The sequence below is a fragment of the Drosophila guanche genome, unplaced genomic scaffold (genome assembly GCF_900245975.1).
Source record: "Drosophila guanche unplaced genomic scaffold, DGUA_6, whole genome shotgun sequence".
Taxonomy (NCBI): Eukaryota; Metazoa; Arthropoda; class Insecta; order Diptera; family Drosophilidae; genus Drosophila; species Drosophila guanche.
Window position 1 is genome coordinate 6,201,695 of NW_022995748.1, and position 17,153 is coordinate 6,218,847.

The 17,153-nt window shown below is 44.5% G+C and overlaps 2 protein-coding genes across 6 annotated transcripts; one reads left to right on the forward strand and one right to left on the reverse strand.

The window, feature by feature from the left end:
• Positions 1 to 1,029: 1,029 nt before the first annotated feature.
• LOC117584215 (mannosyl-oligosaccharide alpha-1,2-mannosidase IA-like) lies at positions 1,030 to 2,680 on the reverse strand. Its single transcript, XM_034272987.1, has 2 exons — positions 2,610 to 2,680; positions 1,030 to 2,559 (listed from the first exon to the last, which is right to left on the reverse strand). The coding sequence occupies exons 1-2, from the start codon at positions 2,668 to 2,670 to the stop codon at positions 1,085 to 1,087; spliced, it is 1,536 nt and encodes a 511-aa protein (XP_034128878.1). The 5' UTR covers positions 2,671 to 2,680; the 3' UTR covers positions 1,030 to 1,084.
• A 6,593-nt stretch (positions 2,681 to 9,273) lies between these two features.
• Positions 9,274 to 16,389, forward strand: LOC117584214. Of its 5 annotated transcripts, XR_004573832.1 has the most exons (7): positions 9,275 to 10,096; positions 11,950 to 12,334; positions 12,409 to 12,524; positions 12,587 to 13,108; positions 13,914 to 14,073; positions 15,534 to 15,623; positions 16,181 to 16,389. XR_004573832.1 is itself a non-coding variant. In XM_034272986.1 (6 exons), the coding sequence occupies exons 1-6, from the start codon at positions 9,758 to 9,760 to the stop codon at positions 14,421 to 14,423; spliced, it is 1,581 nt and encodes a 526-aa protein (XP_034128877.1). In that variant the 5' UTR covers positions 9,274 to 9,757; the 3' UTR covers positions 14,424 to 14,594. The 5 variants fall into 5 exon arrangements, 4 of the variants coding, with proteins under 4 accessions (XP_034128877.1, XP_034128875.1, XP_034128876.1 ...); XM_034272986.1 differs by lacking the exons at positions 15,534 to 15,623; positions 16,181 to 16,389 and adding an exon at positions 14,365 to 14,594 and having other exon boundaries at positions 9,274 to 10,096; XM_034272985.1 differs by lacking the exons at positions 15,534 to 15,623; positions 16,181 to 16,389 and adding an exon at positions 14,751 to 14,917.
• The last annotated feature ends 764 nt before the right edge of the window (positions 16,390 to 17,153 follow it).

The window sequence follows — 17,153 nt, forward strand, 5'->3', positions numbered from 1 at the left end:
TGTAAATTGCTTTCGAGCCACACAAACTCAAACTCACACAGCAAAGAAACGGCTGGCCAAGGCGCAGTAGCTTTAATTTCTGGCAACTCTCACAATGGCCAACGGCCGGAGGATATATATACATATGTATGTGCTGGGTTTTCCATGGGTATTCTTTGCACAGTCTACTGTTTGCTTTGGCTCGCCACATTTATTAAATCGACTGCTTCATGCTTTTAATGATGCAGCCACAGCCGTACAAAGGAACGCATTATAGAGCAGGCTTTTCAGCAAAGAAAATAATAAATAAAAATACACAGCTAAAATAAACAGCGGAGCAAAAATTGCTTTTCTTTGGGATTTTATCTCGTCCCGACTGCATTCATTGTCGTATTTTCCGCTTGGCATTTTCTACATTTTCTGCCGCATTTTTATTCGTTGGCGAATTTAATTTATATCCATCATTTCGTTTGGCTTTAATCGATTGAACACTCATATTATATGCCCATTAATGCGTGCCTATAAATTACATTGCAATTATAGAAATTAAAACTCATTGTTGGGCCTTACTCGAAACATTTGGCCTTAAAGTGTTTGCCACATATTTCATACTCGTGCACGCTCGATTTTTTTGGTGCTCCCTTTCTTGGCAAAGAAACAGTGCAGAATCCGGCTACAGAATCCCCACAAATGCTTCAACAAATTCGCAATACATTTCTGAGTGAGCCTCTTTTTGTTGCGCTCTCTCCTCTCCCCTCCGTTCCAATGTGTTATTTGTGAATTTGTTTTGTTCCCTTTTGTATATACCCAATTAAAATGGAAAATATTTTGATACATTGTGATTATTAAATAGGCCACAATTGTGGGTCAGAAAAACACAAACACACACAGAAAAACCCACAAAACGATAAATGCTGATGCAAATGATTCGGGCAAATAAATCAAAGTAAATAAATCGCTCTCTAAATGCTGCTCAAAAATGATCCAATCGGAAAAGGTTCTGTGGTCGGTCTGCGTGTAAATTGGTAATTTTTTGGACAAAATCAATTTAATAAACAATAATTCTTTATTTTCATTACGCTCGGCAGCTCGGGCAGCTCATATATCAGGGAAACTCTAAATGATATTCTGGCACATTTTGCTTGGAACGAAACATTTTGTTCACATACTGAATGGGCAGCGGGTGTCCTCCGGTGTTGAAGACCCACTTGTCCAGCGGCAGCAGCGTGTCATTGGAGAACAGAAGGTACAAATACTTGAGGGTCTCAGCCAAAAAGTAACTCGGTTGCACCCCATCCATGGCTCCATCCTGCAGGTAAACATTTTCCAGGCCCGAGTAGCCGAATTTGGTGCGGCAATGTCGCTCCAGGGCCTCGACCACTTCCCAGCCCCAGTCCCTGTACTTTTGGTCTTGCGTGAGACGCCAGAGTATAAAGTAGGTCTCCACTACCTCGGGGCGCAGGCGGAAGGCCTTCTGGTCGCTGGCCTGGCCGGTGGCGGTGGCATCTTCCTCTGGCGTAGAGTCAAACTGAAAGGACTTGGGTCCTAGGCCTGTGGGCGTGCGCCTGTAGCTCTCATGGCAGGTGTGGGCCAGTTCTTTGCCCACTTGCAGGTGCCTGGCAGCCAGCACAGAATCGTTGAAGTACGCCGATGCTCCCAGCGCGAAGAGTCCACCGGCAAAGCAGGTGCGATGCTCCATCCGTCGGATCACATGGAAGTTGGCCAGCTCCCCCAGATACGTCAAGCCGGCGGAGCTCAGTCCCAATTGATAGACGAGAATGCGGCCAACAGCCGTCTGGTACAGGTCGCGGGACTGTTTGTTTGCTTTGCCCGACCGTAGCCAGTTCTTCAGCAGATACTCGTAGAAAATGTCACCCATGGTGCCCATGGTCATTTTGTATGGTCCCCAGGCGGCAGTTCTTGGATTCAGGTAAACGGGATACAAACTGCGCGGCTTCAGCATGTTCTCCAGCTTATCCCGAAGCTGATGCACGTAGTTTCGATACTGCAGATGGCCAGTGATCTCTGTTATGTAGCTGAACTCGAGATGCAGTGAACCAATCTCTGAGAGGATCGCCTCGTAAGCCCCTGGACGCGGTCCAGCCACTCCTCTTTTGGGATTGACCATGGCTTGGGGTATTCCAGAGTCCATTGAAGTAATCGCTGGCAGCAGCTTCTTCACCACATATTCAGCCTTCGACTGGAAAAGCGCATCGCCAGTGAAGGCGTACATCGAGAGGAGACCGCCAACGAAGTGAATGTTCAACCCGGACACGGACAGATACTCGTCCACACGGTCCAAGCTGAAGTTCTGCCGCACCCATTGATAGCCTCGATTGTACTCCTCCTGCAGGCCCATTATGTACAATGTGTCCAGGCTGTCCACTATGCTGAGTCCAATCTTGTGCTGGCCCATGATGCTGCCGTTGTGGGGTGCTCCCAGCACCGAGTTCAACTCGTTGTGCTCCCACGCATGCTGCGCGTATCCATTCCAGGCGAACTTCATCATCTCTTTCACCTTCTCCCGCTGTGACTGTACTCTCGCATCAGCATGGCCGGCAAAGCCAAACTGATTAGAGGCTGCAACAACAGAAGAATAAAGTCTGATGGATTTATACGTGTGAACTAACCTGAAGCTGGACACCGAACCTGCAGGAAGCCGAAGAGCAGGAGTGTCAATTGAAGAAACATTCCACAATAAATGGCGATGCCAAACTGAGTTTCACTTCGTAGAACAGTCTCAAACGAGACGAAAAAGAAAGGCAAGAGGTATGACGAATGAATTTACTTAATTAGCGAAAGGCAATGGTGGGGCTTGGGTTACCAATTTAATTACATTACGTAGAGCTCTTGTCCCACTGTGCGCTACATGAGGTTGTTCTACTTAAAACACAACAAAACCAAAAAGGCGAAAAAAAAATCTGATAGCCAGGAAGCCGTGCAACGGTTTCGCGTTTGTTGTGCAGCTGCTGGGTGAAAATGTTGCACAGCATGCATAAATAATAAACGGGACATACATACTTCCTCGTGCACTCACAAACACACTGGCATTATGCACATTTTGCCGTTTTGCGAACGCGCCCAACTGAGGCGTGATGCAAACTGCCACAGATAGACAGAGAGAGAGAAAGAGAGAGAGAGAGAGAGACAGGGGGGAACGGTGCATGCAGAAGCCAGGCAGCTTCTAAATTTATTTTATTAAGTCAAGCACACAGACAGCCATGGTATGATGATGGTATTCTGTCCCATCTTGCCCGAGACTCAGCCAGCCAGATGCCCGACTAGTGGTATAAATAAAATAATTTACGGTAACTGCTGACGCTCATCAGGCCGGGCCGGGCCAGGCCAGGAAAGGACGGGACTATGACGAGGATGATGTTGGCGGTGTGTTGACAAAACCCGGCACAGGATCATCATCATCATCAGCATCATCGGAGCGGAGCGGAGCGTACGGCCGAAATGCCGCTTAGACGCGGCCAGAAAAAGTGTAGCATATTTTTTTGCGCGGAGCTTTTGTTTGCAGCTGCTGCTGCTATTGCTGCATTTGGGTGGGTTCGTCGTGTGTGGGTTTTTTGCATACGAAATTAATACACATTTACATGCGTGCGAGTGTGGGTTGTTTCTGGCTAAATATAGTTATAATTATGCGCGCACATTTTTAATTAAGTTTTGCACTGAGCCTGGCCGCAGCTTCGGGCCGTCGCGGAGATGTTTCTCTTTTTGGCTTTGGCTTAGCTAAATATTATGCATACGCTCTGTTAAATTGCATTAATATAAGCCCTGCTCTGCATTCTTTTCGCGCTCTTTTCCGCCTTTCGCCTGTCCTTCTGTTTGTCAAAATTACATATGTTAAACATTTGCTGTCCCTGGCTTTAATTTAATGCAAATGCAAATTCGCCTCTTTGTTTTTTTGTGAAGAGTTCCGGCAAATGCTTCAAAACTGGGTTGCGCGTGGGAATGTACGGGGACATTTTTGCGAAAGAAAATATTTCCACTTCAGCTGACTACGGCTACATGGATGCCGAATGCTAAATGAGCGTGGAGAAGGACAACATGAATGCCCATTGTATGTGGTAAACGTTGCGAAAATGCAGCCATTATAATCGGCGAGTAAAAGGAGATTGGAGGGAAGATGGCTTCAACATTGTTGTGATATGATTGTTTTATTTTCCAGCCATGATTAGGTTATTAGGTTAACAGCAGACTTGATTGTGATGTATCATCCTGGTTTCAGCTATATTTATCATGTTCCTAGCGTTATACTAGAATTTAAATGTTTACTATAAAATACCTCATCTGATATTTCTTCATTGCTGACAAAGGATGACTAACTAAAGATCTTGGGTTAATTGAGAGTTTTAAATTTATTACGAAATTCCATTATGCGCATTCAAGCATCTAAAGCTGTTTTTCTTGTGGTGCGCTTTGGCTTATGAATGTTGATAAATATTTCCAATTTAATAAAAGTTTAGTTCAGGCCACTCTGCATACATTTTTTGCAGCTCTTCTGTTCTTGTTGTGTCGAGGAGCAGCACAAAACACTTTTCTGTTTTTTAACGCGAAAGTTTTGTTATGGAAATGCGGCAAGTTTTTGCTACTTTTCCATATTTCTGCTCGTTTCTTTTCGTTTCCTTTTTTTTTGCACCATCGTGCGAAAGTTTTAAATATGATTTTATTTGTGCTGCGAGTTGCGGGGGTTTTTATTTGGTCAGCTTGCAGCTGATTTGGTCTGCGGCAAGGCAAAGTTGTTGCAACGGGTTTTTTTTTAAATAAAGTAAACTACATTTTTCCTTCCTTCTTGTCTCTTGTGAGACACCAAAGAAAAAGTTCCAACGCAGCGACTTAAAGTGCGTGGAGAGAGAGTGGAGGAGAGTCTGCAGAACAGAACCGTTTAAGCACCCCTAAATCATGGCAATGTCCTTGTCTGGCTTGCTTCATCCTCATATTTTCTTCTTTTTTGGCAAGATTTTCTACTTAAATGCATTTGGTGCTGGCTCGTGGCTCGTCTAAAGAGGTCCAGCTGTGTGGCCTAAGAACCTTCCAGTCCCACAACCAGTCTCATTCCCTTCTTTAGTTAAATTATTTTAATGATTTACACTGAAGTGGCTGTTGTAACATTTGCAGAATATCTTTCATAGATATTTCCCCTGTTGAAATGTTTCTTTTTATTTTCTGTTATTTTCTAATTCTCCCATTCAAGGTGTCATCTACTAGTAGCACCTCTGTCAAATTATAGCCACTTGGCGGTCAGTTACATGGCCAGGACATCTACGAGCCGCTCTCGCATTTAAAGGTTTCAATTTTCGAGTGCGGGTATTGGCCCACTTCGGGACTCTTGATGTCTCTTCCAAGACAATTCAGAGCCTTGTGTTGGCCGCATTCGTCTTGGCCAGTTGTGCTCACAGTGTGAAGTGGCACACACAAGCACAAGCACTGGCGCAAGCCCCAAAGTGATTTTATGTTTTATGAAAGGTGACATGTGCCAACAACAGTTAGGGCAGGGAGCAAGAGCCCGGACTCTAGCCACATGCCTGGTCGACCGACCTGGACTGGCTCGTTGTGGTGTCAGTTCCATTGTTACCCAGAGCCAGGCATGTGGCTGAGGCTCTGAGGACTCCCCACCTGCGTGTACCTGTGGTTGCTGTTGCAACATGTTGTAAATTATTATGAACTCGAGTGGTTTTCGAGTGCGGCAACAGTTTGCAGTGGACAGATGGAAATGCCATAGTTCACCAAATGAAGCAATAATTTTCATTTAAATGCGACTCCAGAGGGGAATCACCGCTCGAATAGACATTATATATTTCCAATTATATTTCATATGCAATATTCTTGACGTAATAAGACGGCAAATAAATAGCAAAATCTGTTATCATTTCCATTTGCTCCGGTGGACGAGCAAATGTGGGATTGCGGAATAGATTGGTCGCCTTGAGGGGCTTTGCCATGATTATTGCTACCTGTGGCTACCTTTCTAAGTATTCCGCTTTAATTAAACATTCAATGAAGGTACATTTCTGACTTTGACTGTGGTAATCAGCCAGCCAGCAAGTCTCTCCATTTAAATTACAAACTTATCCTATTTCAAAGAGCTGTTACTCGATGCATTGCATGGGATTTTGTTCGTAATATTAGCCACGTTTCTGCACTTCCTTTTCCTATGAAAACTTTACTTGGAGCTGAAATTGCAGCTGCATTACTCCCGCTTGGTACTCCCGCTCCGATTCGGTTCAAATCTCGGCACACTAATTTATGCTGCTGCTGCTTCGCTTCGGGAACGGCAACTCACTTACTTTCCAGTGCGATTTTTCTTAGGACTCCCAGCAGTGGGAGGGCGGCAGATAGAGGTACGGAGAAAGGCGGCGACAAAGTGACAAACAACTAAGCGAAAATCGCGTGCGTGACGCGTGGCAGGGGCATAAAGTTTGTGACACGTTTCCCCAGTTGCATTTTGTTTTTATTTTCACAGCCAGGCCAGGCCAGCAGCCGGAGAAGTTCTGGTGCCAAAGAAGCGCTAAGGAGCAAAAAGGACTGCTCTGTACACAGCTCTGCACAGCTCTGCCCCAAAATGCCAATGGTGGGCATGATGGCGACACTTTACAGCCGCGTTGCATGCCTTGGGGCGTTATGCAAGTCACGTTAATTTCACCAGCCAACTGTGAAGGAAAAGCAACAGCAAAAACAACAGCAACAACAGCAACGCGAATGGGGTGTTGGCAAAACTTTTGCCATTTTCAAAGGGACTTGAAAGGTGGACGAGGCAAATCAAAATGTTCAGCATGCCAGGAGAAATATGTTTGTTTTGTCTTTGCTTTTCATACAACTTATGGGGCCGGGGCTAGCCATGGACCATCCTCCTTCACAGGGCACTCATTAAGCGTGTTTATATAATATAAATTAGCTTAATTTGAAAACATTTTTTGATGCCAAAACTTTGCCCGCCTTCTCAGAGAGGCAAGTGGCAGTGGAGGCAAGAAACTTCTGTATCAGCTAATTTATATGCCCGTTGGACACTCTTCGCGCTGGCCAAAAAGTTGCCGCCAACTTCTTGGTCTCCGTCTCCAGTCTCCTGTCTTCTGTCTTCTGTCTCCTGTTGCGGGTTAATAAGACGACGACCAACAAATTGCCAACATTACTCTTTCCCCGAGTGGTGTGGGGGATCTAAGAGAGCCGGTTGGCGGTTGCTTGCAAATAGACTTTTGAGTGTTGTACTTGGTTGCGGTCCCGGCAGCTGTCTTGTTGACTCTACGTTGGGATGGGCCGGCTCAGTCTTTGCAAGTGTCAAAAGCGCAGGCAATTAATTTGGCCTAATTAGACTCTTGGCTGCCTGCCTGACGGACTGACTCTCCACCCACCCATTCAGCCTCTCCGTCCATCGGCTGAGGTTGCAATTTTTGTGGCTTGCCTTAGACTTGAAGCAAAGTTTGTCGTGGCACAAAGGATTTTCGGGCTGTTGAGCGATTTATGGCTTAATGGAAATGACTTATTGTACATAAAAGTTGTGGGGAATCAAAATAGGAGGTGAATGAGCTTTGATCAAACCGAGTTAACGCAGTCTGTGTAAAGGGAAATAATATAATTAAATCCATACAACTCCTGGCGTTATTCTTGAATGTACTTGGGTTTGCAAATCCTAGTAGACAATGCTATGAATAATTGTAATTCTCGGTCTTTGCCTAATGTATTATTGAAGTATTGACCATGATCGATGAAGGGCTTAACAACAGAAGATTGTTTTCCTTCAGCGATGACCATCTGAAGCACCAACTTGCAGCATTATTTCCATTCCTGGACTCCCCACAACCAGCCCACAACTTGAGCGTAACAGTTTCAAATGCCTCCTTGGTGCCTGGCCGTTATTTGCTTAACAACTTTTCCCGATAGTTGGCACACTGCTCTCCTTCTCTTGCTGCTTTCCCCTCTGTCCAATGTGCCTATATCTCTTGGGTATGTGTTGGCCTGGGGCCAATTTCTTTGGCATCGACACTGGCCGCTTATATAATAATTTCGCAGCATAATTTATGGGCAGAAAAGTTTTCTGTGGCTGCCCAGTCGAACAATTGCCACTATAATGTTGTGGGCCCCTGCATTTTACATTTTATTCAAGCCAAAAAATGTCGGTTGCTCCGTCCAGGCGTAAACTATGCGGTCCAGCCGTAGCCATCCGCCTCTACCATCCGCCGTGGCCATAAATTTCCTCCTTTCCGCTTATCGAAAGGGGAACATGGAAAACAGCAGCCGATCGGACCGACCAACCACACCCCAGTGAATGGCATAACAAACGTCAAATTGATTTTAAATTGCATTCTTCGTTTTGGAATTTCCCCCGATACAAATGTAGCACATATTTTTATAGCTTTGCAAATGTTTTCTAGCTAAAGAGCGAACCAGCAATGATTTTTACCAAAGGAATTTCACAGTTAAAGTAACCAGAGAAAGGTTTCGTATATTATTCTCAAATTAACTAAATTTAAAATTATTTTTCATATGATTACAGCCAGTGTATTTAAATAAAAATGCCATAAATAATGCACAAGCCCTGCAAATTTATTCTACAATTTAACTGGATGATTTACTAACTCTCGCATTAGCTGAAATGTTGCACAAATAATATCTGACTGATACCTCAGGTTCAGGCTGCCATTGGCGCTGCTGATAAGAAGTGCTTATTGGTTTTGCAATTGGAGACGGCGTAGCTGTTGGAGTTTATTGCGGATGGAGGTGTTTGTAAACATGCACGATGCACGCTGCTCTCTTTTGCGAAATATTCTGTATTGCGGGAGATCTTCAAACAAGCAAACGAATGAATGCAAAGATAAAAAACGTGATCGTTAAACAGGGGAAAAACGAACAGCAGACAGCAAAACAAATTGTGAGTCACAGAAATAGAGTGGGAGATGCAAGTGGGAGAGGAGGAAGATACAAATAATCGAAAGACAAAAAAACTTGTCATGTGAGCAAAACAAAAAGAAAAGAAAATAAACAGAAACTTAAAGAAGGGGAAAATTGTGAGTTTTGTTTGACGAAGTATTATATACCCTGCATTTTTAGGGTAATATTTGATGTTTTATAATAAATGTAGCTCAGCTATTAAGTAGGGGTCGGATTGGCAAACACTTAACTGTAGAAGTTTCTACTTTATTTTAGCAAATATTTGCTTCCATTCTTTGCAAATATGCGGCTAAAGACATACAACCTTCTCGTTCCAAGGGTATACCAACATATACTCTAATGAATGAATCTATGAAGAGTGGGAGAGCGAACGAGCTAGATAAAGATTTTGAGAGAAAGCTTGGGGGACCGCAACAGGTGAGCGCGCAGTTTTGCTGTTGTGGCCAGAGCTTACAGTACGCGAAGCGGGAACGCTTGAGAACGAAACACGTCAGAGCCCCACCACCAACACAAGCCAGAGCGCGCCTTTAAGCCAGCTTGAGCCGAGTCAAGCTTTTGGCTCTGAATAATTTTAGTGTGAGTGTTTTTTGTTGCTGGGTGTGCCGCCGCAGTGCGACGTGAACGGGCGAGCGGCCAACACGTAAGCGGCGCGTTGTGCAGTGTGAACGAAAGTGTAAGAGAAACAGACGACAATAAGCAGCAGCAGCAACAGCAGCAACTCAGGTGTGAATTGATATTGAGGTTATGTAAGCGTCAGGCCATAAAAACGCGAAAACAAAACACTGCTGCATTGCCCAGGCCAGGCCACACACACGTTTGTCAATAATTCAAGGCACGCGCTTTGTCCCCCGCACCACCCAACCACCTGGAGATATTTGTATTCCAAATGGACGACTCCAAGGCGCAGTCGCAGCCGCAGCAGCAGCAAACCCATCCTTTGGAAGATGTTTCCCTAAATGAGAATGATGACGACAAACAGACGCCCAAAAATTGGGTTAAATTCGATGATGAGGGAGATGGCGGTGAAAAAAATAATAACAGTAACGGCAGCGATGCCACACAACAACAAGAACAGCAGCAGCAGCCGCCACAGCCGCAGCAGCGGCAAAACAAGTTAGCTCTGCCGCCGCCACCGTCGGTTGTGAGCAGCAACAACAACAGGCGGGCGCGCTCGCGCAGTCCGAATGAGCAATCGACAACACCAACAACAACAACACCTGTCCAGGTAGGTAGCTCTCTCCACAGTCTCTCTCCCACTTAACTCTGGCTCTCTTGCTCTCTGTGTCTCTCCCTGTTCCATTCGCGTGCGGGTGACCCAAACGCAACGGAACGCATTCCAATGCACATTTGGCCCTACTGCCCCTCCTCCTTCACGCACAAACAGATTCAAACAGGGTTGGTACAGTGAACTCTCTGTAAGACAGAACTTAGGTGTTCTTATAAGTGTTTTGCATTTTCACTCAAAATAAATTTATTAGACAAATCTAACTAGAAATAGTTGAAAATAATTGAAAATAATGATGAGCGTAACGGTTCCCTGCCCCCCAGTAACTACTGTGCTTTAACTGTCCCCGCTTAATGGAGTTGTTATGAAAAGTTGTTTTTTGTATTTTCAAACTCTCTTTTGAGTTTACTTCGGGAACGTTTCTCGCATGACAAATGAGGTTCTGCCGAGTGTAGCAGGCCCAGGCTGAGGGGAGCTGAGCTTCATCCGCGGATAAACTCTGGCTCGATGTACTCATGATTGTATTGGGTTTCGGTAGTTAGGTGGACACGTCACAGTAGCTGCTTACATGTATACTTCCGAAGAATTGTTCTGTAAATTTAGCCAGACTTACGACTGAGTTTTAGCTATAAATCAATGCCACGTTTCATTCAGCTCCGATTACACTTCAATAACAAATAAACTCTCTCGAAAGTTCTGAACTTTTTATCTACGAGAATGTCCCACATACCATACCCAGAAAAATAACGAAAGATAAACTCAATTCGTATTCCATTTCCACGAGCGATTCTTAAAACATTTCACCTTCACCGTTGCCTTTTCGTTTGTTTACTTTGCTGTTTCTCTGAAGTAAATATTTAATATTACTATTTGTATAATTTATTTTTTTCGCAATTTGCAATTGGAGTCCCTTAACAGCCGGTTAAGCCTAAAGGTTGACTTTCGTGTTACTGTGAAAATTGGCATATCAAATACATATATTTTATTAAAAGTGTAGGTAACTAAACTACCAGATTTAATTTGAATTGTGTTCATTGTCTGTTGCCGGCCTTGAAGTTCTCCACTGAACCAATATCTCCCCCCAGTTTGAGCCATATTTTAGAGTAGATTCTGGCATGAAATTGATTCTATATGCTCAGGGCACGACACATTGCAATTAGTCCGGTTTATTATCTAAACTTATATCAATGTTTGTGGATCCACTAGATGCTGCAGACTCTTGGGTAGTTCGCAGGGCTTCAGTTTGTTTACCTTAGCTTATCAGCTTTTCGTAGTTTGTTTTTTGTGTCCGCATAAATATTAATGTTTAAAAATATGTACCCTAAAACATCTTTCTTATCGGAAAAGATAAAAACTACAGATTTTTGAAAATAAAAAATTTGCAATAGAGATAAATTTCTAACGATTCCGAGAGCTTGGAAGTTTTTGCTATTGCAAAAGTCTTAATGAGAGCTTTATATTGCGAGTATTGTAGAATAAAAGCAAACACTGAACGATTCAGCTGTGCAGCTGTGCAGCGCTGTCTCCCTTTTGCAGCCAGCGGATTGGATTGCCTTCGCAAATCTATTTAGGGGCCGTGGAGCTCTCAAATGCGTACGTGCAAATTGACAAATTATTTTCATTGCAATTGATGTTTGCAGCTCGCCTTTGTGCCCAGATTTATAGATTCCTTTTATGACCGATTATCTTTTGGCCCTGCAGTGCTTAAAAAGTAAAATCAAAAATCAATAAAATTGATTTTCGTTTTGCTCATTTGCATAATTCTCTTTGAGGGATGGCCGGCCACTTGCTGACCCAACGATGTTCAAAGGCCAAGACCACTATTAACGCATTGTTGCTGACCATTTTCCCAGCGCTCAGCCGTTTCCTCGACAACAGCTGCAGCTCCAGTACCAGTACCAGTTCCAGTCCCGGCATCAGCCACAGCCTCGTTGCCGGATGTGGCGCCCGCTGTTTTGACAACTGAGAGTACGCACGTTAATCTGAGTGCATCCGGCAGTGGCATTGTCAGTGGCAACGTTGCCAGCGGGGCGAGCGGCTCCAGTCCGGCCCGGCACCCCCAGAAGCTAATAAACCAAAAAGCAACTGTAGCCTCAGCATCCTCCATCCCGGCACCAGCCTCTTCCTCCAGCCACCACAACGGCAACGGGTCCCATGGGAGCACCAGCATACCCATGGATCAGGGCTCCGGCATGCGCACAATTGAACTGTCAACGGGTCGTATCCGTGAGGGATTTGGTAAGTACCTGGCGCAGACCTGTGTACCTGTGGGCCAACATCTATTTCTTTGATACCCCAATTTTATCCCACAGCGAATGGCGATGTGATTGTCACTCTGCTGCCGGCCAACACCAAATGGCCATGGATTACGCCAGCAATATTTCGCCCGGAGCTGGTGCCAGAGGAGTTGATGGCCCAGGGTCTGACGGTGAGCAAAGTCAATTGCAGAACGATCAATCATCTAATATCTCTCTCGATCTTCGTCCACAGCTCACCGTGGAGGACTATGTAAATGCAATGGAGACGCTGGTGAATGATTACCGCTTCACGGTGTACAATATTTGCTACAAGCGCATCCTCGTCTGCTGGATCCTGTTCGCCTTCACCGTGCTGCTGGCACTGCTGTTCTCGGGCCTGCAGGGCGTGGCCCTGTTCGCACTGGGCGTGGGCTGGCTGTTCTTGAATGCGGCGGCCATATTCCTGTGCATGTGGGTGAAACTGCGGCTGTCGCGCGGCCTGGAGAAGTGTCTGGCCCGGGTGAACAAGCAGCTGATGCGGCACAAGATACTCCTGGTGCTGGATGACCGAGGCCGCATCTCGTGCCACAAGGTCAACCTCTGCTTCATGTACTTCGATGCCACGCAGTGCGTGAGTTTCCTCAACGAGTTCCTGGAGCACACGGAGCAGAACGGCGGCGAGGCCATCAAGGCGGGCTGGGAGGCCAAGCTGGACATTGATCTGGACGATATTGTCATCCAGGGCAGTCAGCCAGTGAGGATGCCGCGCAAACAGGTGAGCAAATCAGTCGATGGAAAATTTTGTAAATGCATATTCAGGTAGTTGTTGCTTCTTTCATCATCATCGTTCCCCGAATCTCTCTCGATCCCACCTCTGTCTATCTTTCTCGCGCTGTCACTCATGCACCTCACCGTATTATTAACTGCTCTCTCTAGGCCTTTGCCCAGGAGCTCTTCCTTAGCTATCTGCAGCGATGGGGCAAGGACTTTCTGCGTCGTCGCCTCGACTGGACGGTCCAGGAGGCGGGAGTCCACGAAACGCCCAGGCACCTGCAGTCGTCCATCTGCCCCTGTCAGTACGAGGAGGAATTGTTGCGTAATAAAATCAAAATCAGCCTGCAGCACCGCCACTGCTGTGGCATCAACTGCATGGGCTGCTGGCTCTGAATGCCGCCAGCGGAATCTCCCATTTTTACACACAAGAATTGTAATTTTCCGTGTTTTGATTAGCTTGAACGAATTAAATTGCAGAATTGCAAAACAAATGAAACATGAAGTTTGTCATTTTCATTGTATTTTTAAGTAATTCATTTATTATGATTTGATTTGATTTCGTTTCAGTTTCGTTTTATGTTTTTTTGTTTAATTAAAAGTGCAGCCCGAAAATATGCAGCACATTTATGTTATTGCATTTCACTAATCCGCACTACCATGACCACTTCCACCCACCATTCATGACGATTACCACTCCACTCAAAAGTTGCTAACCAACTCGACCTTCACCCCAGACTTGTCATCTCAATATCTGTTAACTCTTCTTGTTTTTCTGATTACCCGATCTACCCCTGATCTCTCTGTAGGAGCGCGGTCTGCAGCTGTTCCTGCGCTACGCTTCCCGCTGGGGCATGGAGGCGCTGAGGGGCCTGGTGGACGTCACACCCCTGGAGCCGGGCCGCCACTGTGGGCAGTTTCAGTGCCCCTGCCAGTACATCAAAGAGCACTTGCAGTGCAAACCGCGAGGCAAGTTCAAGTGTTGCAATTTCGTCCATTGGGTGTTGGCTTCTGAGCGCTACGATAGCTAAAATATTTGTTGTATTTGTGAATGTTGTTTTGCTGTCTGTCCATTGCTGTACATTTGTTTGCCATTGTGCATTGTAACTAAAGGAATTTATCGTGGCGAGGCCCCCCCCCCCCCCCCCCCCTTAACTCCCACCCAACTTTATATGTGTACAAAATTAACTCGAATGTTTTCTAAATTTGTTGTTCAACCATGTTTTTCTTTGATGCCCGCCAAATTTGACACGCAAACAGTCGCCATAAACAGCATTGGTCAAGTAGTTTGGACACGATTCCCCTTGTTTGGTGGCTAGTGGTTGAGCGGGTGTTGGCACAGATACCACAAATACCTTGCCCTTGACCCAGAACACCCACACACACACAAGCACAGTCTAAGCCGTTTCGATATTATTTTAACAAAATTATACTTAATGTGTTTACTGATTGCAATCGAATGAATTTCTTATTAACATAAGCACTGTGAAAATATTCCATTTATACTTACTTAATATATATTTTGTTGGTGTCATGAATAAATGTCAAATATATGTACTGATGATTAGTCTTTTATTGATTAACCCAACCGTACGTATGCGTATTACTGATTCCACATGTCTCCTTTCATTGAACGCCTCTTACAGGTTATCCATGTGGGTGCATTGTCTATGGTTCGGATCCAAGTTTTCAGTATCGTTACTAGATCTGTTGTGCCTCATTTTATTTTAATACTTAACCCCTCCAATTGGGACTTGTTTGTGTTCGAATTTTACAATTTACATACCTATATTATTATTTCATGTATACTCAATAAATAAAAACACATTCTTCAGCATTTTAAAATTTACTTTAACATAACATTGGAGAGACTTCGCTCGAGAGAGTCGACTTTGCCAGCAAAATAAAATCCAAAATTAAATTGGGCGAACAAGTAGAAACTGTTGCCGTGTTTGGACAACATAAAACTATGCATAGGTACAGTGCGTGTCGAAAATATAAGACAGCGAGCATTCAAATTCAAGACACAAAAGATGCTTTCATTTTTTGATGGTCTAAATACCTGTCAGCAATGAAACGCACTGTATTTATGTGTATGTGCCACATGAGTTTCAGAGGAACCCCTTCCGGATTCTCCATTTTTTTGGTGCTAGCTTTTGTGGGCCATGTGCCCATGTTTAACTATTATTGCATTACTTTTTATTGCATAATTCAACTTAATGTTTTGCCGCATTTTAGCCACATTCACGTTCCACACAAATTGTGGCAGTGGCGAAAAGTTTTGGTGTGGCCCATTTTGTGTGGCATGTGTAATGAGTCATTAATACGGTGCAGCATTTTCGGGCAATTCCACACCATTCATTCCATTTGAATGCATGTGAAACACCTTAAATGCCTTAAATTTAATATCATTTCTGCATTCAAATTAGCTGGCAGTCGTTTGTATCTATGCTGATGGCCGATGCAGATATTATATGCACATTTTTCTGATGGAGAGCTGCAGCTATCTTGTTTTGTGGGTAGGTATAAACGTATTCTGGCACTTTGATTTGATTTCCCATTCCATTGAGCATGCCCGCTGCTGCTGCTGCTGCTGCTTCCAAACCCGAGACCGAGCAAAAACACACAACAGAATTAAAAACAAAACACGATTTCACGCTCCAATAAAACAAATTCAAACTCTTGGGCCAGGCAGGCGGGCAGTCAGCGTGTGGCAAGAATGCGCCATTAAATTTTCAGCAAACTTCGTCGAACTCGTCGAGCAACTCGTTAGTCCAACTGCACTCCAATCGACAACGAGTCAAACGAGGTGCAACCAAACCATTGCCAAAGGCACTGCCCCTGCCCCACCAGAGGCGCGTAAACTAATCGCAAACAAACAAACACACACACACACACAATCACCCATGCCAAAGCGTACACCCCCCCTCCACCACATACAATCATTACACTCATTCCCAAGCCAAACCAAATTCGAGGCTCATCAAAGTTTTTCCTTCTCTACTGCTGCTGCTGTTGCTGCTGCTGCATTTTTCGGAAATTCAATTCATTTGTGTAATTTTCATTTGAATTACAGCCATCAAAAGTGCCAGGGTTAGGAAGAGTGCGAGAGGGGAGGCTGGCATGCCTGTGGGCGTGGCAAGCGCTGATGGCCCGCACTTTGTGCATTTCATTGCAACGGAAAAATGCGAGCACTGGTTGCCCTAACCAGAGGAAATTGAGCAATTGTATTGCAAATAGGGAAATTCCTTCCCTTCCATTAGCTGATGCGCAACAACAACTTTTAACTGTAACATTTTATATAGTTATACTGTTAGATTTACAAATTTACTTGAGGAAATTAATATAATTAGCTATAATTGTGAGCACAATATATATTAATATTTTTATTGAAAGTATAAAGTAAAGTGTGAAGCAACAAAATGTGTGTCCATTTTAACTTAATTAAATGTCTGTAAGACGTTACAGGGAGTACACAAAATTAATAATAACTGCAGGCTGTTATTAAAATCATGACTGTCCACATATTTCGGACAGAAACGCCAGCAATTGTTAATGAGTTCTTTTCAGCCCATATGTACAGCGCGAAAGTGTATCCAAATAATCAGCGATCTGTTTTCTGTGCATTCCCAAAATCGTTGTTATTTGTTTTATTTTATTTTTTTGTTGCTCCTGTCGACGCTGCCGTCGTCGTTTTTGCATTTATTTTGCGGCTAAAACTTTAATTGAGTTTTAAACCATTTTCCTGGTTGGCCTCCAGTCCCGCCTTCAACCCATCCCCATCCGGATTGTTTATGTGGTATTTTTTTTCCAGAGCACCGCCTGGCCGGGAATGGAGTTTGGTGCTTGAAGGTAGCCAATGGCCTGGACTGGCCCGTTCTGGTTCTGGTTCTGGTCCTGGCCCTGGTCCCAAGCCTTTGAGTGATGAGTTTTGCAGCAAATGTTTTTCTTGTTATTTTGTGTGTTTCGTTGCTGTTCCTTTCAGCCTCTGTGTTGGCATCTGTGAAGCTTTCGATGCTCTCTCGCTGCCTACACTTTAATTTTTTTCT

Coding starts and splice junctions, on each gene's coding strand:
- LOC117584215 (XM_034272987.1), bottom strand. CDS start 2,670: ATGTTTCTTCAATTGACACTCCTGCTCTTCGGCTTCCTGCAGGTTCGG. Junction 2,560..2,609: donor GGTTCGGTGTCCAGCTTCAG/GTTAGTTCACAC, acceptor CTGTTGTTGCAG/CCTCTAATCAGTTTGGCTTT.
- LOC117584214 (XM_034272983.1), top strand. CDS start 9,758: ATGGACGACTCCAAGGCGCAGTCGCAGCCGCAGCAGCAGCAAACCCAT. Junction 12,525..12,586: donor TGATGGCCCAGGGTCTGACG/GTGAGCAAAGTC, acceptor CTTCGTCCACAG/CTCACCGTGGAGGACTATGT. Junction 13,109..13,269: donor TGAGGATGCCGCGCAAACAG/GTGAGCAAATCA, acceptor TGCTCTCTCTAG/GCCTTTGCCCAGGAGCTCTT.